The following is a 23,321-nucleotide window of genomic DNA, read 5'->3' as shown; positions in this document are numbered from 1 at the left end:
TAAATTTTTATAAACGTCTTTTATATAAACGGTGCCCGATTTCTGTCAAACCATTCGTTCAAATACTAATAAATACTGACTAGTATAAGCTATTTTGTAGCCATAGTATCACTGGTTTTGATTCAAGCGTGAACATGTAAACAAACAGAGATAATTTGTTTTACAGAAAAAAAATGTGTGCGCCTATACATACCGAGCACATGTTTCGATAACACTTAAACCAATCACTATTTTGCTTAATATTTATGGTCATACTCTCAAAATTTATTAGTGGCGGTAAAGAAAAAAAACTCAGCCAATCTGCCTTTCATTTTATTCATATAAACTCTTCATATACAAACAATAAAAGAAAACAGAGGACATTAATCAATAGGAATAATTACCACTTTTATTTACGTTTTTGTACAGATCAAGTTAGGATAAAAAGTTGCTTCCGCCCATATACAAACGTTACATCATATTACATAATATAATAATAATGACAGGATAATTGTTTATGTCCCTCAACCAGAAAAAAAAGTATATTAGAGGATAGAAAATTAAGGTAAATTAGATGAGAGTCTGGCAATCATGAATCAGATGAGTCCACTGATGATCCTGTGGCTAAAGCACGTTGATTCCAATATATGAATAATTTAGATGTGTCACGTATCTGTCACACAAGAAAGAAAAAAACCAAGTGAGATTTGTGCGATCTATCAAATAGATTATATGAAAAGAGAACTAACGGAGCAATGACAAAAAACGAAAGCTATTTTAGGGGACACTGTTTAGTTTAACTCGAAATTCGTAAAGTGCTAACATTTAATTTTGTCCCTAACTTATTCTATGAATCCTAAGCTTTTGTTTAATGCGCAAATTGTGATCATATTCTTTTCTATTCCAAAATCACTGTAATTTAAAAGTGACCCTTGTATCCTATTCTTCTACTCCAATGTCCTAATTTGGATATGATCATATTATTCTTATTCCTTGTGTACTATGATCCTATTAGTTATCTGTTTAATCAGATAACTTTTCTGAGTTAGTTGGATCAGGACTAAATCGGTTATACAGTTCCAGACAAATCTGCTCTCTCCTCACCAACCAGTTTGCTCATATGTCAATAGTTGGATAGTTTCTTCTATCCGCCCCCAAGTCCATCCAGTCACAAATTGGACTCATACTCTACAAATCTCAAGGTTATACTAAGTAAACTATTATGTCAGGGTCGTAAACTCTCTGTATATAAAACACCAACTAGTGTGCAGGCAAATCAAGGTTGTAACAGACGAAAGGAAAACAATTGTTGAATATGTCAATTTTATTTTAACTAATGATGTGAGAATCGTATTGGGAAATAGCTAACATACAGCATTACATCTTAATCACATTGTCTATTTTAGTAAATTAGTTGTTCTTACTGTTTTATTTTTAGCTAAGGATTTATATCTTGTCCTCCCTGCTCAGGTAAATGATGCTTCAAAGATAATGATCAGTGACTTTCAGCGTCACCAATCTTTAGTAGCTATATAATGGAACAGACAGCATAGTTGGGTTACATATATGGCTGGCATAGGTCATAAGTTTAAACATTTCTGCATACTAGTAGCATAAGAGGTTTATGGGAACTGATCAATCTGTGGTACATATTACGGACTGAATTTAGTCAAATAACCACTGAAAACCAGGGAGCATTATTTTGCACTGATTAGAATTTCCATATAAAAAAGCAGTTGTTCACTGCTTCGTATTTTGAATGATTTTGTAACTAAAATCCACTAGTGATGTGGACTCTCCCAAATAGTTCAACACACAAGTGTGTTAATAAATATTGTAAACATACTGATTCAAGCCTACATTTTACCTACTGTCACAATAATTATACAGTGAAAAGGTTATCATCAATGTAAACTTTTAATGTAAAGTTTATGACCGATTAATGTGAAGCTCACGAATTTCGTAAGTAAATGTCACATAATAAATTTAATCTTAACACTCCGCAACAACACACAACATTCAAGGCATAATTAACATCAAACATGACACAACAACACAAGAGAACTTGAAGAAATGATATATAGAAGAATTACATTTATTATTAAAAATGCCTTGGATGATAGAACTGTTTTAAGTAGATTGACATGCTCATATACAACGGACTTAATCAGCCACAATTACTTTTTTAAAGTTATTTACGATTCTAAAGTTGAACTGAAATTTATTTGCATTGCAATGAAAGAATTAGCCAGAGTAAAACATTGAATAATGGTAGAAACGATTTTTCTCACTTAAAACTTTTAGCATCTCATCAAACTGTTTACTTCATACTTCTGCTCCCACGATAGTTACGGTGTGTGTGTGTGTTTTTCAATTTTATTTTCCCATACAAGGTTAGTGATAATCTATGCAAATGCGTTGAGTAATAAGAATACACCTTTTTTTAATCTCTTATCTCATTAAGTTCTTAAGTGAAGAGCTAGGTTTATAAACGACGTAGTATAAAGGTGTTAGATCTCAATCGCATGAAGTGTGCAATTTAACAAATATAAAGTACAAAATAAAAACATACTAATCATTCAAGATATATCGGATGATTAATAGATTATTTAAATCAGGAAAGAGATGACAGAGTGAAACAAAAATGTTACAGACAATTCAAATCACTAACACATATAACATACCAAATTATGATATGTGTCCAATAAAGCTTGTGTATCAGCGACCAACTTCTCGGACATGACATATTGATCATTATGTACCATTCGTAGATCTTCAAACTTCTGTTTTAACGTGCTGATTTCTAAAACAGGTAAACTTCTACATGAAAAAAAAACTAACCTCCAAATGCTGGATGATTTAAACAATCTCGCAACTTTGAAATCTTTTCAAGATCACTGCCGATTTTCTCTATCCTGTCTCGTTCTAAAATAATAAAATTTAGAGGTAAAACAAAATGTATAAGATGTCTGATACGTAAACTGATCATAAATAAAAATAATGCTTGAAAAAAGTAAAATGGGGATAAACTCCACGTTGTCAAGTCATCTAAGTATTGTAGTCAGTAAAATACGATTACTTTTTCGTCTATTTAGTCATTTAATTGTAGATATTTAGGAATAATTTCTATTAAAGAATTAATTGGAGGTGTATGTGGATTACGATAGCGTAAACAGTAATTCTCACTTCATTTTGATTAATCGCCAGGCGTAAGATCAAAATGGCGTATGACAGTGGTGTTTATTCCTAGTCGAAAAGTATTTTTAACAAGATACATTTAAATATTACATGCCATACTGACTCAATTATTGATCTATTAGTTGAATGATCCTCAAATATTTTAAAAAGCACATATGTATATAATTTCAAGTTACCATATTCCATTAGGACAAGGAGATGAGATGGTCATAGCAAATCACTACTGAAAATGAATAACTATGACTAACGGTTTAAATATTTGGAACATCAGTTGTGAGAGCTTACATTAAATACAAGAATTGCTCATCATTCCTTGTTAAACAGGGAGTTTTTTTTAAAAATTCTGGATTAAATCGGTAATTCGCATTCACGTCATATTTTCTGATACAAGCTACAACTGTTTGGAATATTTTTTACAATTAGGTATCAACCAAACGTGAAGCGCGAAATAAGTCATAAAATGTCGCAAATTGATTTACGATAATGAAATCCTAGAAGTAAAAACGATATCACAAAGTAAGCAAACGAATAAAATCGATAGTTCCGTTGCACAAACCTATATATACTTCATTAAACATACGATATTAAACAATGAGGATAGATTTCAAAAAGAATAGAAAAGTAAGAAAGTTTACCTCTACAGCATTCCGTTACTGCATTTATAAATAAAAATCTACACAGGTTAACTAAAAGATGTGATAGAGACTGGTCTATGATCAATCAAGCATGTTAGAATTATGTTGATTTTATTAACTATCCATCAAATGGACTTTAGGTTCCAGAGCCCTATCATTTATTTTGATTCTCGAGAACGAAATAGCCTCCTTAGTATTTACTTTCTATATATTGTACCTTAAAACAGACAACACGATTTTGTACTAGATTACAAGTTATATTGACAAAGTGAATTGACATAATATTATGCTGGTCCAGAGTTATGCAGAACATATGGCATAAACATTAGGTGACTTGTTGGAATAATCCAGAAAACTTCTCGCAAAAGACAAGAAAGGATCAGGAAACACTAGGATGCATTTTATCCAATCAGCGTTCACTTGAAGTTCAGCCAGAAACATCAAGAAAGTGAAAAGTCACATGTAGAGTTTCTGATTGGCTGATTACTACACCGCTACTATGTTTAGTAGCATTCCAGAATTTTCGGGAAACCCAAGGACATCTAAAATACTATAAAAACGCTATATTTTCAGTACTAAAACGAGCCTTTACAGTGAAGTGCTTCTTGTATATTTTGTGCCTTTTCTCCCGTGTTCAGGTCGCTGTGTGGTTTTGGCTTCGGGGTTAAGACAATAGCTTAGGAACCGGATATAGCATTCAAATTAGCAAGACTTATCATGACTGAATGTTGTCGGCAAGAAATACTGCTCAATCTAGGTTACCTACTAGTTGACACTCGTCAGTCAGTCAGTCAGTCAGCTACAACGTAGGACCAGGCACATATATGCGTCGGTCCAGGTTGCCATACCTCATTAGCACAGCAAGATGAACACCGGATACATAGAAGTAGTTAATTCAATGATGGTAATACATAAAAGAAAGATTGCATATAAGGAAATAGTAAAGGAAGAAAGAATTAGTTCGTAGAAAGAAAGATATGAAATGATTTTAATCTCCTAGTTTAAGAGAAGACAGAGAGTGTATACACCGACGCCATTGTGATCGGTTCTGAGCCATGTCACCAAGAGTCTCCAACCATTGGTTACGATAGTCACGCGGACCCCAACCAAGTAGTCTGCATCTACCAACATGGCTCAGACTAGACGTTGATGACTTCAAGCACCGATGCCACGTTTTGGTTTGACCACCCCTAACTTTCTTCCAACCATCCCCTACACCGGTTAGCATTGCACGTCGTGGTAATCGGTGTTCAGGCATGCGTAACACGTAGCCCGACCATCTCAGTCGATGAAGATTCACAATCTCATCAACTGATTTACCATCATTCCCTAATACCCTGCGTCTAACCTCACTATTACTTACCCGGTGATCCCAGCAGACGCCAGCAATATTTCTAAGGCATCTGTGGTCAAATACTAGTAGCTTACGGGTGTCTTCTACTCTTAAGGGCCATGTTTCGCTGCCGTAAATTAAAACAGAACGAACAGCCGCACAGTATACTCGTATTTTATTGATAGACGGATATCTCGCCTTCGCCAAAGGTGACGTAAGTTGGCAAAAGCCAAACGAGCTTTACGAATCCGTGCTGAGATTTCGTCAGACACCAACCCATTAGGGCTGATCAGACTTCCAAGATAAGTGAAGTTGTCGACGCGTTCGACCACTTCACTCCCTATCCTTAGTTTAGGTGTTGACGCAGGACAGTCCTGAAGCAACAACTTGCATTTAGAAGGAGAGAAGCGCATCCCAAACATTCTGGCATTGTTGCTCAGTGCTACCAGAAGACTCTGCATTTTGTCAGCGTCTTCACCAAACAGGACTATGTCATCTGCATATTCTAAGTCGATAAGTGGACCTCCTGGTAGGAGATCAATACCCGAGAATTCAGTCGACGAGAGTGTTATTTCCATCAGTAGATCTATGATGAAGTTAAACAAAAATGGAGAAAGTGGACAGTCTTGACGGACACCACTTGAGGTTGCAAAAGTAGATGACAGTTCGCCATAAGCTCTGACTCGACTAGTAGTGTTCGAGTAAAGAGCCTTTACAAGGTTTATGTATTTCTGGGGTACGCCTTTCAATGACAGACACTGCCACAGAATCTCGCGGTCTACCGAGTCAAATGCTGCTTTTAAGTCAAGAAAGACCACCATTGTCGGACGTCGTTAGTAAAGTATACCTGAAATCTTGAGGGGAAAATGGTGCTTCTTGGTAAATTCACACCTGAATCGTTTGGTTTTATAATCTGAGATGCTACAACTGTTATTTGGGCCACAACTAACATTCTGTGGGAATGACATACTTGCAAATGATTAATCACTGAATAGTGACCGATGTTGCATGTCTTTTAGTATAGGCAAAAGATGACGAAAAGTAGTTTAAAAGTGAGAATAGATAAATTTGGAATGATAATGTGAGTTGTCAGAAACCAGCATGAGGAAAGGATATAATATGATGAAATAAAAACCCAAGAAATATTTATTCGTTAAGTGTTGGATACTTACTATTTGATAGAATAAATGGCAATTCATGACGGTGAGTAGTCAAGAAAATGGAAAAATTTGAGAACTAAATACGATTGAATTTCATGAGGTCAACGAACCGTAACGTGGTTAGTAGGTTGACAAATGTTGGTGGTTTTTATTCCGAAAAGTTGTCTGTTGATATACAGTGCTGAATGACCACAGAAATGAGTTTATTAAATGATCAAAACTATTTTAAGAGTAACATAGTTCACAAAATTACGAAGTTAAATATCATTGTCTCTAATTTCTATTGGTGAAAACTGATTTACTGAAACTCTCTGTTTAAACATAACGATATATTGAATACGACTTTCCCGTAATAAGTTTTAGAAGTTTTAGGCGGTTGAAAGGTTAGAATCATACAACTACATTTATTTCGGAATAGCATAACAAGCTACTAAATAGACGAAGCTTTACTTACTCGTTACACGTACGTTTCGCCCACAAAAAAAACTGGTCTAGAATTTATTCTAAGTAGATGACAACAAAGTACTATCACTAAAACTACTTATAAACTATATCGAATAAACACATTCTTTATTGTACTTACGAGCTAAAATAATTTCAATTTTAGACTGAGCCAAAAGTGTATCATCTTCCATGAAATTTGGATCGGTATATTTTTGAATCTCATTAACTAGACAAAAAGAATTATTGAATAGAAGGTAAACACTGTAAACAGAAATGAAAAAAATCTCTTACTTCTTGATAGTAATTTACTACTAACTGGACGTTTTTCAGCAACTGACATAGCAGAGGATAGTTCATACAGTTGATCCACTAAATTCTAAATATATATTTAATAAAGAAATTAATAAAATGAACTAATAATTAGGTCAACTTTTTCATGTTCAGTTGTAAACCTTTTCACTGATTTAGTAGGTCCAAATACTAAATGTTCTAGTTCGGATACTCGCTTCTCTAACGTTTCAATATTCATTGTTGATGACGGCTAAAGAAATAAACAGATAATTGTTCAACTACTTATATACAAGGTTAGTAGGGTATTACAAACTTAACAAAATATTGAGTAAAAGAAGTCATAGTGGAAATAAGAAATGATATATTTTGTATATTTACTTCGTGTGCCTGGTACATTATTAATTTCTTTATATACTACATTATACAATTATATGTTTTAAACAATTGCAAACTAATAAGATCATGAAGGATTAGGTTGTGGTAATCGAAATCCTTTTAGTTGTATCTCCAAGTCGTAAAAACCAAATGTTTTATGTTCATAGTACTCTGGTACATTGTAGATAGTTCCCGTAGACTTGTTCTTTTCATTTTTAATAGATTCTACAGCTGAAAAAATAAATATTAATAAACTGTTAGAAGTTGAATCCTTACTTTTCTGAGTTTTACTATCGAGATTATGTGGTGGTGAGGAATTTGTCGTACTAACTAGTCGTAATGAACATGCAGTCACACTTCCTCTTGGTAGCAAATTCAATAGTCTGATAGACTGCATTAAACTGTAAAATAAAAATTATTTATATGTGTGCTATCTGGTATTATCAGTTCTTGATGAAACTACAGACATAATAAACAGAATTATAACCATATCAAAAGGACGAAATTATAATTTTATGATTTTATTACAACCATTAGCTGTTAAAAGTGACAAACAGAATGCACTTCTCACTGTAATCGAAAATTAACTTTGCTCATTAAAGTGACCAGAATAAACAAGCAAACCATTAAATTAGATAAATGTATATCTCTTTCCATAAAGAGTGATGTTTAACAATACTTTACATGAAGCATTCAGTTCTGTTTACAAAATAAAAAATAATTAACTCCAAGTGTCTCTGGACAATAACATGTTGGATTTGTGCAGGGCTTCTTCCAAGCGTTGAAAATACACAAAGTCGAATGGGGAAATAAACTGATTATCGTGCGAAACGAAAGACATAGCTCCGTGCAGTATCATGAAATGCCTCAGGATCACGTAAGTATTGTTCTGCAGCTGTTGTATTCAGTGCATCGTTGAAATCGCATAAATCCGAAAAAAGAGATTCGATTCCCCAAACAACATCAAGCAAACGTCTTGTTGGTGCCCAACCAGAGAAATCTAGCGAACTCTGACGAAGTAAACTCAAACAAACACGTCCAGCTTCATCGATATTCGGATGCCAAATTTGTGTAGTACAATTGACTAGTGGTGGAGTGTGATTGTAACCTTCGGGAACAACAATATTGAAATGATAACTTCCATCAGCCCAAATTCCTTCATTTGGTCTTACTATTAATGTGAATTCATGGAGTTTGTTTGGATCGGGATGATGAATTGAACATTGGGAGGATATATTAGCCCTTAACTCTTGCAGTTCCTGTAACACAAGACGATCACGGATAGTAGCATTTCGAACGGAAGCCGATTGAACAGCATCTGGTTCTGTAGAGGTGATGCCACTTTGTCTTTGACGTATTTTATCCGCCAAACGAATCATTGGAACTACAAATAAAGAAGATAAAAACTATGACTAGAGTTACCTCACAACAAGAACGCTGACAATAAAATGTTACCGACCTTCAATGTGACTGCAAACAATTTGCCAATAAATTCAAGCTTCACAAAATAAGAAATATGTAAGAAACTTTAAAGAGAGGATATTCTTAAATTACCAGTGCTTGATTATGCATATGTTTGAAATATCTCACGTATATTTATGGACCATCAAGTTGGCAATTCTGACGTTAAACATAGAGTACATAGTATGTATGGCAAATCGACAACCAAGGTAGTAAATATTTATCGACTGTGATGGTAGAAACATAAATTTTGTATGCTCAAACGCATCTCATCCGACGATCAATGGTGGAACGAGTGAAAATGGGCTGAAAGAATGTCAGAGGCAGCAAAACCAAGATACGGCATCAGTCCATGAAGTAATTGACAATTGAACTGACCCACTTTTACAGGTATAAACTACCTAGTTTTAGTTCAAATGATTATGGCAAGCAATAGTTAAAGACTTTGTGTGACATGACTTAAAATCGTTGGCAATGACCCAGATCCATTCACTCTTTGTCTACCCTCAGATCATAAGTTTCTAGATTGCTCATAAATTTTTAATTATTTCACTAATTTACATTTTCTTGAGTTGTATCTTCGGTACATAATCTTTTCTATTACTACCTCCACTACTCTGGGGGTTGCTTTGACCATTTCATCTCGCAGTGTTAAGAAGGTATGGGAACTTTAACCGATATACACATGTGTCAGCTTCTACTTTGCGTCTGACTGGGTAGAAATAAGCAAATGACAAAAATAAAAATGGTGTAATCTAGTAGGCAATATCAAAGCTCATGTTTGAGTTATAAGTCCTACTACCCAACTGTCTTAATTTTAGTAAAAAGGAGCAGAATTTCTACCTGAAACCAAATAGTAAGTCAAGAGTACTGTCTAACCAAAGTTATAAAAACAATATGTCTAAAATAGATGTCAGCTCACTTACCAGTCAATCACAATTAACACAAAGCCCACAACAAACGTGCATTAGCCCAGGCTGCCATACCACATCAGCACAACAAGATGAAATTAACAAAATGAATATTAAAGAAATCGAAATAACCGTATTATCGATGATAACGAGAAGGATCAAGTACTGAGAAAATATGGTCTGAGAAGACAGAATGAAAAGGTATGTATAAAAGAATATTAGAACTCAAGATATAAAGGAAGATAAAGAGTCAGTGTAACTGCGTCATTGTGACTGACTCTAAACCATTTCACCCACCCTTGCCATTCACTGACCGTGGTTATCGTTAGAACCTCAACCATTCGTCAAACCACTTTATTTTGTACATGAAGGTAGTTGAACAAATTAAAACAGAAATGGCACCCAACAATAAATCCAAATACTATCTCATAACTACAGCATGAAATCAAAGCTTCCAAATGGTTAATGAAACAGTAACAAAAACTAGTCACCGGGAACCTTAAGTGATATAAGACAAAAAATATTATTAAATAACTATGAATCGAAGAGAATGAGAGCAAGTTACCACAAAACGCAAAAGTATGGTAAAATCAAATTAATAAAAATATCAGGACATTTAATTAGATATGGAAAATACTGGTTTGACGCAGAAAGGAATGAGTCATGAAACATTCAAAATTTAGAGAGAAAATGATGGGTTCATGTGTTACTGTGACTGTTCTCAGGATATGCCATCAAGTAATTACCTGTGACATTTGTTTTTATTAAGCTGAAATGTGGACTTTTTTAAGTAATTCAGACCAACAGTTAGTAACCCTATAGTGCAGCATCATGTTTTCATTTCCTTATATCTAGTTTTTAACAGCCTAATCCTACTTTAACCAGGATTTTGACTGACAAATTCAAATTTATTCTCGTTGTACAAGTTCCCTAGCCAAAGGATAAGTATACTGAGCAGTAGTCTGTTGTTTTAATTAATGGCCGTGAAGCATGACCACTAAATATATGGGATATTCGTTGAATATGACTGACTGACGAACGTTATGCAAACGTAACTGATTCGTGCTAAAGTAAACGTTTTCATTTTGTTTACCTAAGCCCATATATTAACAGGTTTGTCTGAAAATAATTTCTTATTTGGACAGAATGAAACCCAGTAATTCAGTGTATATAACTATATTAGACTGACTAATACCTATTACGTGAGGGTTAGTATTATTGGCTAGCTCAAAACGTTGGTAGGCATGGCTGATGTCAGTCAGCTACAACGTAGGACCAGGCACATGTATGCATCGGCCCAGGTTGCCATACCTCATTAGCACAGCAAGATGAACACCGGATTCATAGGAGTGGTTAGGTCAAAGGTGGTAATATATAGGAGAAAGATTGCAATAAGGATATAGTATAGGAAGAAAGAATTAGTTAGTAGAAAGAAAGATATGAAATGATTTTAATCTCTTAGTTTAAGAGAAGACAGAGAGTGTATACACCGACGCCATTGTGATCGATTCTGAGCCATGTCACCAAGAGTCTCCAACCACTGGTTACGACAGTCACGCGGACCCCAACCAAGTAGTCTGCATCTACCAACATGGCTCAGACTAGAAGTTAGTGACTTCAGGCACTGATGCCACGTTTTGGTTTGGCCGCCCCTAACTTTCTTCCAACCATCCCCTACACCGGTTAGCATTGCACGTCGTGGTAATCGGTGTTCAGGCATACGTAATACGTGGTCCAACCATCTCAGTCGATGAAGATTCACAATCTCATCAACTGATTTACCATCATTCCCTAATACCCTGCGTCTAACCTCACTATTACTTACCCGGTGATCCCAGCAGACGCCAGCAATATTTCTAAGACATCTGTGGTCAAATACTAGTAGCTTACGGGTGTCTTCTACTCTTAAGGGCCATGTTTCGCTGCCGTAAATTAAAACAGAACGAACAGCCGCACAGTATACTCGTATTTTATTGATAGACGGATATCTCGCCTTCGCCAAAGGTGACGTAAGTTGGCAAAAGCCAAACGAGCTTTACGAATCCGTGCTGAGATTTCGTCAGACACCAACCCATTAGGGCTGATCAGACTTCCAAGATAAGTGAAGTTGTCGACGCGTTCGACCACTTCACTCCTATCCTTAGTTTAGGTGTTGACGCAGGACAGTCCTGAAGCAACAACTTGCATTTAGAAGGAGAGAAGCGCATCCCAAACATTCTGGCATTGTTGCTCAGTGCTACCAGAAGACTCTGCATTTTGTCAGCGTCTTCACCAAACAGGACTATGTCATCTGCATATTCTAAGTCGATAAGTGGACCTCCTGGTAGGAGATCAATACCCGAGAATTCAGTCGACGAGAGTGTTATTTCCATCAGTAGATCTATGATGAAGTTAAACAAAAATGGAGAAAGTGGACAGTCTTGACGGACACCACTTGAGGTTGCAAAAGTAGATGACAGTTCGCCATAAGCTCTGACTCGACTAGTAGTGTTCGAGTAAAGAGCCTTTACAAGGTTTATGTATTTCTGGGGTACGCCTTTCAATGACAGACACTGCCACAGAATCTCGCGGTCTACCGAGTCAAATGCTGCTTTTAAGTCAAGAAAGACCACCATCGTCGGACGCCGATAGGTATGCCTGTGTTCTAGAACCTGAAGAATGGTGAATATGTGGTCGATGCAGCCACGACCAGGTCTAAAGCCAGCTTGGTTCTCTCGTGTTTGTAGTTCACGAGTCTTAGTTAGGCGTTTGATAATTATCGAGGCCAGTATTTTAGATACTATGTTTGTTAAACTAATCCCTCTGTGGTTGTCACAGGATGATTTTGACCCTTTCTTATATATTGGGACGATAAGTGATTGCGACCAGTCAGATGGAATAACGTCTAACTCCCAGATCTTAGCTAAAATATTAGTCAACCTAATCGCTAAAATTGGACCACCATCCTTAAAGACCTCTGGAGCCAATCCATCTGGACCAGCTGCCCTTCCTCGTTTCAGATTAACTATAGCCTTCTCAACTTCAGCAAGAGTTGGGGGACCTACTTCAATGTTCCATTCACTTTGTCTGGGAATGGAGGGTAGTTGTAGAGTAGCTGAAGGCCAGTTGAACTGTTCTCTAAAATGTTCCGCCCATCGTTCTAAACGTCTGGACTGGGAGCAGATGAGAGTATCATCTTTTTCCGAAATAATCTCGCTTACACTTGACTTATTAATTCCAGTTTCTTTTATTAGTCTGTAAAGCTGTCTTGTGTTCCCTATAGTCGCCGCCTTTTCCATCTCTTTTGCTTTCGTTGCCCACCACTGCTCACGGTCGTTTCTTAGACTTTTTCTTAACCTAGATCTGATTTGTTTACGCTCTTCATCATGTTCAGAACCTGATGGGACGAATTTGCGAGAATCCATCAGTGTGACAGACCTTGAAGAAATCCACTGGTTCCTTGTAACTCTGTGGTTTAAGTCACTAATAGATGTCACTGCTGTTTCCACAGCTGATTGTATGCCCTTCCAAGCAACATCTGGGTCAGCCTCGTCTTCACAACTACCTAAGTGTGACCTCAGTTGTTCCTGGAACCTACTTTTGGTTTTCTCGTTACTCAACTCAGTTCTAACGGGTCTTTTTAATGTGGCTTTTTTGCGTCCAGTGAGGCGCAAGCAGATGCGTGCCCGTATTAGGGTGTGGTCAAAGTCCAAGCAGGTACTCCAGAATGAGCGACAATCTTCTACCGACCCTCTCCAACGATGACTGATGGCAATATGGTCTATTTGAGTCCATCGTTGGTTTGGTGTAGGGGTCGCCATGTTAGACGATGTCTCTCCTTATGCTTAAAATTTGTGTTTGCTAAAAATAAACGATTGTCTGAGCATAGCTGCAGCAGACGATCACCATTATCTGTTCGCTGTGTCGGAATACTAAAATATCCACCTAAATGCCTTTCTGTTTGGTTTAAACTACCTATCTGAGCATTAAAATCACCTGCTACGAGTACTATGTCTGAGCGTTTAGCTTTCTGAAGAAGTTCGGACAGCTTTCTGTAAAATTCATCTTTCACATCATCTGAGCTGCAGTCAGTGGGAGCGTAGGCAGAAACGACGAAAAGGCAACGACGTGTGTCCCTATCCTTCCGAGTTCTTACGTAGCCGTTCAGCCGAACAGCACATAGACGACTGTTGACGGGGATCCACTCTAATAGTGCTTGTTCGGCCCTCATGCTTAGTGCTATGCCTACACCTGCCATTCCACGAGAACTTGCCATCGGGTCACCAGACACACGAAGGGTGTATCTCGTTGGCTCTCCGTCTTGCCGAGGTGAGGTCAAGTGAATGACCACACTGGAATCCTGTATGCGTGTTTCGGAGACACAGCATACATCAATGGAAAGAGACTCTAGGGTTTTAGCCAAGGAAGCCTGCTGACCGATTTGACATAGGGTGCGTACGTTGAAGGCTCCAATGTGTAGTGTGGAGCGAGGTTTCAGTAGACCTGGGACAGTGTTTTGCGCACTAGAATCGTTGGCTACGGTGACACTTGAGGTGGAAGCCGAGAGAGGAAATATAGAGTTGAAAGTCGATGTAGGAGGAATAATAGGAATTGGAGAGGGAGGTTGATTATGAATACAGTGGTCTTGAGTGCTGTTAGAAGTATGAGGGCGGTTATCACTTCCCGGTTGCCCACACCGTGGAAGGGTTGTTCTGGAGGTACCTGAAAAGGAAATCGGATTAGAAGTGGTCTTAGTGACCTGGAAGCGTGACCGCAGTGCCCAAGGAAAAACTGCTTGAGGTCGGTCACACACGACCTTGTTATGGGTAATTTTTGTGTTAGCTCCGTACTTATTGAGACCTTACCTCCGGAGACGGATATCCGTGGGATAAGGCGAGGTGTGCGTTTTTAGGGTCGACCTTTTCTAACCCCACCCCTCCTTGTGGGAAGGCAGCATCGCTGTCATGCTGGTTGTCTGAAGGAAACACCTTACTGCCGTCACACCTCTGTACAGCCAGCAGAACGACTTCGCCTTCGGACCTTGGGTTTGTTGCTTTTAATCTTACCGCTCTTCAACCGACCTGTCTGACATGGTAGGACCTTGAGGAACGGTTGTTCCAACCAGTATAGCTCGGTTGCTTCATCACGATAGGCAAGCCCGACCACCACGTCAAGGTAGCAACAACGGTCGGGCATGGCTGATGAAAAAAATACATAACTCAAAATTCAGTTCGATATGCATTACTTGGACAACCAAGTTACAGGGATAAATAATGAATTCAATACCATTTAATGTGCCTACTCAAATATTCAATTCATGTATATATATTCCCTCGAGATATGGACATATAAGCGAAGTCGTCTATCCAGTACAACAACAACATATTTTTGCTGCTAATGAAAACGATATCTGGCTATCTTCATTTGGTTTTCAAAGTTATCTTGATGTGGAACCAGAAACAACACATTCAAGAATCAATTGTGGGGATTACTCTTGCAGGTCAAATTACAGTCGACAAATTGGTGTGACGGTAATAAAAATCCAGAACTTGGCTCAAATTTGGAGGCCAAATTACACCACTTGTTGTACCATAGCTCGACAAAGGTTTATTATTTTATGCAGAGCATAAGTATTTTCAACCAATCTCTCTACTCATTGACCTAGATCGGGTAAGAAACACTTTAGCCTACAGAGTTACGTAATGCTTGGGAGAAATCAAACTTTTATTGCCGGAATGTCTGTCGTTGCTGCGTCAATAAGTATCGATCTCCGCGAAATCAAGGGGCAACGACTACACAATACTGATGTGTCCCTGTTCAAAATAAACTGTTATTCGATAAGGTTATACTAAAACGACCATCTATATATTTGAAGATGTGACAAACATGCGAGATTCCAACAGTTGTAATATTCAGCACAACCAAATGCAACTTTCGAATGCATTGACTGAATCGCATCGTATAACCAATGGGATGATTATTTAGTGGCATTTCTAAAAAATACCAGGTGACGCACCCACATAATAAGCGTCTTCAAAGAGCTTTAATTCCTACAAAATACCTATTTCCGTTATGAATAAAAAACAAACGATACAACCTCGTTATAGTAACTCCCGCTAAACCAAAAACTACGGACAATTAATGATAACCTGAAAGAAGTGGATAAAATACTCTCTCGTCTTTGGTCTATTTGTGCAGGTGAGATTCGTCTTTTAATTATCAGGCCAATATAAAGCACAGCAGTGAGTTCTGTATTGCTCTGAAGTTGTGAAATATAGCTTAGGGGAGTAGATATGAGTCAGCTTCTAATATTTGATTCTAGATACTTTAGAAGTATTAATGAGGTTCGCTAACCCCACCCTTTCAGACCCCATTATGACAAATATGAGCACTTGGACTTCTTTGCATTCGTTCAGCCAACTTTCTTCGCCGTATGATAGCTTGGAACAGTACGTGCGTTTGACTTTACATTTTCATAACTAAACGAATTCAGTCTAAATTAATAACATACCACTGGTTGGTGAGCGTTTCGGAAACAATAGAAAACCATAAGTCGACCGTAAATGCTTGAATCAGCCGATAAAACCAGTTTCTAGTCGTTCTAACGTGTATCTAGTCATGCGATAAAAACTGGACACTAGTTAGTATCGTATATATCACATGGTTGAAAAAGGTAGCATACTCGGAGTTTGAAAAATTTGCCCTATAAAACGAGAGATGTGAGCCCCATCATCTATCGAAGTGAAACTTCACCTAGAAACACAATTATATATATATATATATATATATATATATATATATATATATATGGAGTGAGTGACATTGCACGAATCCCTTTCAGACACCTCAAATGAGCAGAAAAATGCATTTAAAGTCAATGAATTGCTGGTACTCGCACAACAGGTCGACAATTAGCGTAATACTTCTGGTAATTTTAGTTCCAGCACAATTACTTCATTTTCAGCCAACCAATACACATTTCCAGAAAAATATTTGTCAGCTTTAATTTAACAGCCATTTTTAACGTATAAATTTTATCTGCATGTTAATTCAGAGATATTCATAACCAAAATATCTTGGACAACACGACTTAGCCTTGACATACTCAACCGTCAGAGATCAGCTGTTTACCTACTTTAAATCATTTAAACTTCGACCTGAAATTGCTCAATGCACAAGTAGCCCGAATTTCAATCTTTATGAAGCTGAAATCAAGAACGCATTGTTTCTTGGATTCTGAGTCTAAGGCTTTGTAAGTTAGTTATTTGTTCAAATTGTAGAATACTTTTTTATCTTGATCCTATAATAATCGAAAATAACTGAAAGTAGGAATCCAATATTGGTTTCTGATAACTGTAAACAGATTGAAAAGAGCCATCACTAGGTATGAACTTGATAGCGATAAACAAAACAGAAACAAAAATGTTGTAATAGACGGTACCATATAGCACAAACACACTCATTTCTGAGTAGGTACGATCCCAATAGACCCACACGTCACTTTTAGTCTATTTGGTTATTTTCAGAAAAGATCTTCAGTCCTCAGTAATAAGGATGGTAGGTTGGTGAACCTGTGTTAATCGTAGCAGATTGCCTTCCAGTGAAAGTTCAGCTTCTCCTTGAAAATATTCACCGGTGGGGATGATACCACTTGTTCGGGTAAGGCGTTCCAGTTATTGACTACTCCATGAGAAAAACCGAACCTCACTTTAAGTTTATTAGGTTGCGGTTTATGAACCTTCTTGCTATGGCCTCAGAAATTATTAGTGCTGGAGGGAGCAAAAATATAGGACATATTAACATCCAAATCATAATTAAAGATACGAAATGCCAGTATAAGATCACCTCGCGTCCTGCGATACGACAAGGGGAAACTGTTTAGGTGTTTTAAGGGCTCATCGTAGAGGAGTTTAGAAAGACCCTTCACTAATTTTGTCCCCACACAATGAATACGCTCAAGTGAGTTAGTGTCCTTTATCAGACATGGGCTAGCAGCTTGGATACAGTACTTTAAGCGTAGTCTTACATAGATAGGATATAAAATGCGAAACATTTCCTCGTCAAATCATTTGAATGCTTGGCGAAGTGACCGTAATGCATGAAAACCTTTGACAGCAGCTGCGCTGCACTATGTAGTTTTTTCAAGTCATGAATTATTATTGCTCCTAAGTCTTTATGTTCTTGAACGCTTGGAAGAGATGTACCATCAATAGTATACTTGTAACTATTACCGTGTCCGATGTGCATGAGCACACTCTTCCTAGAATTAACTTCTAAGCCCCAACCTTGAGCCCGTCTAACTGATTGATCCAAGTCAGCTTGAAGATCCAAATGATCAGCCTCATTTCTTATTGTTCTCCAGATTTTTACATCATCAAACAGTAATGTCGACGACTTAAGCAACAGCATAATTCATTAGCTTAGATAAGGGAAAGTAGAGGGCCTGAGATAGTGCCTTGGGGTACACCACTTTTGACCGGCTCGTATTCAGATAGCATTGCATTGACCCTCAATCTCTGTCTGTGGCCACATAAGAAGTTTCCCATACATTCCTGTACAGCACCTATTATTCCGAAGCTCGAGAGCTTCTGCATAAGACCTAAGTGTGAAACCTTGTCAAATGCTTTGTTAAATTCTATGAACATCACATCGGCAGACAGACCGTTATCTATGGCTGCTTTTCAATCCCCTCTCGCAATAAGTTAATCAAGCATGAACGCTTGTTACGAAACTCATGTTGCTCGGGAGTTAACAGATTGTGTGAATCTATGTGACTTAGTAACTTAACCCGAATTATCTTTTCAAGTGACTCAACAACTATGCTAGTCAGACTGATGGGCTGGTGGTTAGATACGTTCTGCATCTGACCATCCTTAAATATAGGACTGACTATAGCATCTTTCCAATCTCTAGGGAGTTGGGCGAGTGAAACGAATATGTTAAAGAGAGTCGTGAGAAGTCTCGAAGTAATGTTCGCAAGAGATGACAGTGGTCGTGGGTGTAGTCCGTCAGGGTCCAGTATCTTACACGGTTTGAGGTTAGTTGTCAATGGAAAAACAGTTTCCTCAGTCACATATACAGATCCAATGGCTGGTATCTCTGCGTGATTGGGACAAGTAGTTGCAACAATACACGTACAATAGATTTCGCTAAAATGGGTTGGAAAAGTCTCAGCCATTACCTAATCTGATTCAGCTAGTAAATCTGAATTTTCGTGTGACACCAACGGGGAATATCGTCATTACGTTCTGTTCGCCGTTTAACATACGAAAACAACGTTTGGGACAAGTGCGGCTATCATATGCCAACTGTCGTTCGGAAGTAGTACGGCGTTTAGCTATGGTCTTTTTAAATATATCCCGAACTTTTTATATTCACACTTAAATGGTGCGTGTCCTGTTGACAAGAATAAGTCCCAGAAGTGCTTCCCATGATTCAATAGCTTCCGGGTGATATCTTACGTGTTGACCATGGGATAAACGGCGATGTTACAAACTCAACTGTAGTCTTAAACTTATTCCATCCATCTTCGATAGATCCACCCACATCAATCGACCAGTCAGTCGACATAACACAGTCTCTGGTTGCCGGGATATTAGCTTGCCAGATATTGGGACAGGATGGAGCAGATACAAATCAGTCAGTCAGCTACAACGTATATGCATCGGTCCAAGTTACCATACCTCATTAACACAACAAGATGGACAGCGGATTCATAAAAGTAGTTAATTCAGAGGTGGTAATGTGTAAAAGAAAGATTGCAATAAGGATACAAATTGTATACCGTGTGCCCTAAACTTAAAGTACAGTACAAAATTGTCACTATTCACTAGTGGGAGAAGGTTCTGAACGTCGATGGCATCCTCACAGTGGTGTGCGAGGACAAGGTCCAGCAATGACGAGTCATGTTCCAAGTCAATATGTGTCAGATTTGCGATACATTGTACAAGTGCACACTGAATAGTTGTTGATAGAGGGTCGCTATCGAAACCCTCACCTGGAGCTGTAAGCTCTATCCAGTTGATATGTGGTGCGTTGAAGTCTCCAATGATGAGACTACATTCTGCCTTACTCCATGAGCAGATGTGTCTAAAGATAAAGTCGTCAGCAAGACAACACGGACTACGGTATATTCCTCCTATAGCCAATAACCCAATTCTGGACTTCATTGTGCAACATTCTACCTCACATGTACCAATAACATGACAAGGATCTTTGGCAGGTATATGGGAACTATCTTTTCATGAAACAAGGCCTACTTTTGACAGGTTCAACAATAATTAATTTCACAAACGATAACATTTTGCACAGTGTTCCTTCTGAACACATTATTTCACTAATTCTCGTAATTGTACGCAGTGAGAAAATTCCAATTTCTTGAACCATACGACTGCAGAAAAACAGCCACTTATCTAGCAAAAATACATGATGACGTTTGATAACCTTGTGATAAAGCATCATGAAGTATTCACTGAATGTTGACTGGTTTTTACATACTTGCAGCAATACAGAAAATGGATAAGTATTGCTGACCGGTGTAAATTATCATGATAGTTTTATCTCCAGCCGTATTAGGTTTTGTAGTGTGTAATGCGATTCTTTCCTAATTGGCAATATGTTTGACGATCAAATGTTTGGGACAAACATAATGACAAGAAAGGGACGCGAGCGAATTAATGAATTTCATCTGATGATGAAATTCAAATATGTGGAAGAAAGTAAAGGCAGAATACGCATTCTAGATGTTCTACTTACAAAGACAAAAGTTGGACCATTAAGAAGAAACGTAAAAAGCAAACTAATTGGACTGGCCACGTCGTCTGAAACACTTGAGATTACTTGGGTACAGTGACATTTAACGATATGTCATCCAACATCTAACCTTGTGGTCACATTCCTGTTTCCTAGGCCAAGTTTGCAGTTTGCACGAGGTTCCATTTCCAAATATATTGAGAAAACCGTGAACTCGTAACAGCATAGGTTGGTTGGTTAAGAGTTGACCTCAAACAATCAAGCATATACCAAAACAGTACAGGTCAAGTATTCATTCACTTCCTTATTTTGCATAGGCGTTATATGTCCTATCGCAAAACTGACACATATTAACTTGGAACATGACTCGTCATTGCTGGACCTTGTCCTCGCACACCACTGTGAGGATGCCATCGACGTTCAGAACCTTCTCCCACTAGTGAATAGTGACAATTTTGTACTGTACTTTAAGTTTAGGGCACACGGTATACAATTTGTATCCTTATTGCAATCTTTCTTTTACACATTACCACCTCTGAATTAACTACTTTTATGAATCCGCTGTCCATCTTGTTGTGTTAATGAGGTATGGTAACTTGGACCGATGCATATACGTTGTAGCTGACTGACTGATTTGTATCTGCTCCATCCTGTCCCAATATCTGGCAAGCTAATATCCCGGCAACCAGAGACTGTGTTATGTCGACTGACTGGTCGATTGATGTGGGTGGATCTATCGAAGATGGATGGAATAAGTTTAAGACTACAGTTGAGTTTGTAACATCGCCGTTTATCCCATGGTCAACACGTAAGATATCACCCGGAAGCTATTGAATCATGGGAAGCACTTCTGGGACTTATTCTTGTCAACAGGACACGCACCATTTAAGTGTGAATATAAAAAGTTCGGGATATATTTAAAAGACCATAGCTAAACGCCGTACTACTTCCGAACGACAGTTGGCATATGATAGCCGCACTTGTCCCAAACGTTGTTTTCGTATGTTAAACGGCGAACAGAACGTAATGACGATATTCCCCGTTGGTGTCACACGAAAATTCAGATTTACTAGCTGAATCAGATTAGGTAATGGCTGAGACTTTTCCAACCCATTTTAGCGAAATCTATTGTACGTGTATTGTTGCAACTACTTGTCCCAATCACGCAGAGATACCAGCCATTGGATCTGTATATGTGACTGAGGAAACTGTTTTTCCATTGACAACTAACCTCAAACCGTGTAAGATACTGGACCCTGACGGACTACACCCACGACCACTGTCATCTCTTGCGAACATTACTTCGAGACTTCTCACGACTCTCTTTAACATATTCGTTTCACTCGCCCAACTCCCTAGAGATTGGAAAGATGCTATAGTCAGTCCTATATTTAAGGATGGTCAGATGCAGAACGTATCTAACCACCAGCCCATCAGTCTGACTAGCATAGTTGTTGAGTCACTTGAAAAGATAATTCGGGTTAAGTTACTAAGTCACATAGATTCACACAATCTGTTAACTCCCGAGCAACATGAGTTTCGTAACAAGCGTTCATGCTTGATTAACTTATTGCGAGAGGGGATTGAAAAGCAGCAATAGATAACGATCTGTCTGCCGATGTGATGTTCATAGAATTTAACAAAGCATTTGACAGGGTTTCACACTTAGGTCTTATGCAGAAGCTCTCGAGTTTCGGAATAATAGGTGCTGTACAGGAATGTATGGGAAACTTCTTATGTGGCCACAGACAGAGATTGAGGGTCAATGGAATGCTATCTGAATGGAAGCCGGTCAAAAGTGGTGTACCCCAAGGCACTATCTCAGGCCCTCTGCTTTCCCTTATCTAAGTTAATGAATTATGCTGTTGCTTAAGTCGTCGACATTACTGTTTGATGATGTAAAAATCTGGAGAACAATAAGAAATGAGGCTGATCATTTGGATCTTCAAGCTGACTTGGATCAATCAGTTAGACGGGCTCAAGGTTGGGGCTTAGAAGTTAATTCTAGGAAGAGTGTGCTCATGCACATCGGACACGGTAATAGTTACAAGTATACTATTGATGGTACATCTCTTCCAAGCGTTCAAGAACATAAAGACTTAGGAGCAATAATAATTCATGACTTGAGAACAACTACGTAGTGCAGCGCAGCTGCTGTCAAAGGTTTTCGTGCATTACGGTCACTTCGCCGAGCATTCAAATGCTTTGACGAGGAAATGTTTCGCATTTTATATCCTATCTATGTAAGACTACGCTTAAAGTACTGTATCCAAGCTGCTAGCCCATGTCTGATAAAGGACACTAACTCACTTGAGCGTATTCATTGTGTGGGGACAAAATTAGTGAAGGGTCTTTCTAAACTCCTCTACGATGAGCGCTTAAAACGCCTAAACATTTTCCCCTTGTCGTATCGCAGGACGCGAGGTGATCTTATACTGGCATTTCGTATCTTTAATTATGATTTGGATGTTAATATGTCCTATATTTTTGCTCCCTCCAGCACTAATAATTTCTGAGGCCATAGCAAGAAGGTTCATAAACCGCAACCTAATAAACTTAAAGTGAGGTTCGGTTTTTCTCATGGAGTAGTCAATAACTGGAACGCCTTACCCGAACAAGTGGTATCATCCCCACCGGTGAATATTTTCAAGGAGAAGCTGAACTTTCACTGGAAGGCAATCTGCTACGATTAACACAGGTTCACCAACCTACCATCCTTATTACTGAGGACTGAAGATCTTTTCTGAAAATAACCAAATAGACTAAAAGTGACGTGTGGGTCTATTGGGATCGTACCTACTCA

General features: G+C 38.0%; 1 protein-coding gene across 1 annotated transcript; it reads right to left on the bottom strand.

Moving 5' to 3' along the window:
- Window positions 1-299: 299 nt before the first annotated feature.
- UBE2F (NEDD8-conjugating enzyme ube2f) lies at window positions 300-9,404 on the bottom strand. Its single transcript, XM_051215532.1, has 6 exons — window positions 7,692-9,404; window positions 7,180-7,646; window positions 7,041-7,125; window positions 6,889-6,975; window positions 2,664-2,904; window positions 300-652 (listed from the first exon to the last, which is right to left on the bottom strand). Exon 1 carries the CDS (start codon window positions 8,792-8,794, stop codon window positions 8,234-8,236), a length of 561 nt encoding a protein of 186 aa, XP_051066056.1. The 5' UTR covers window positions 8,795-9,404; the 3' UTR covers window positions 300-652; window positions 2,664-2,904; window positions 6,889-6,975; window positions 7,041-7,125; window positions 7,180-7,646; window positions 7,692-8,233.
- Window positions 9,405-23,321: the final 13,917 nt, after the last annotated feature.

Source organism: Schistosoma haematobium, chromosome 4, assembly GCF_000699445.3.
Source record: "Schistosoma haematobium chromosome 4, whole genome shotgun sequence".
NCBI classification, from domain to species: Eukaryota; Metazoa; Platyhelminthes; class Trematoda; order Strigeidida; family Schistosomatidae; genus Schistosoma; species Schistosoma haematobium.
Note: the sequence above shows the minus strand (reverse complement) of the source record. Positions and strands in the feature narration are given on the sequence as shown.

Excerpts from the sequence above, each read along its gene's own strand:
- UBE2F (XM_051215532.1), bottom strand. The coding sequence starts at position 8,794 with ATGATTCGTTTGGCGGATAAAATACGTCAAAGACAAAGTGGCATCACC.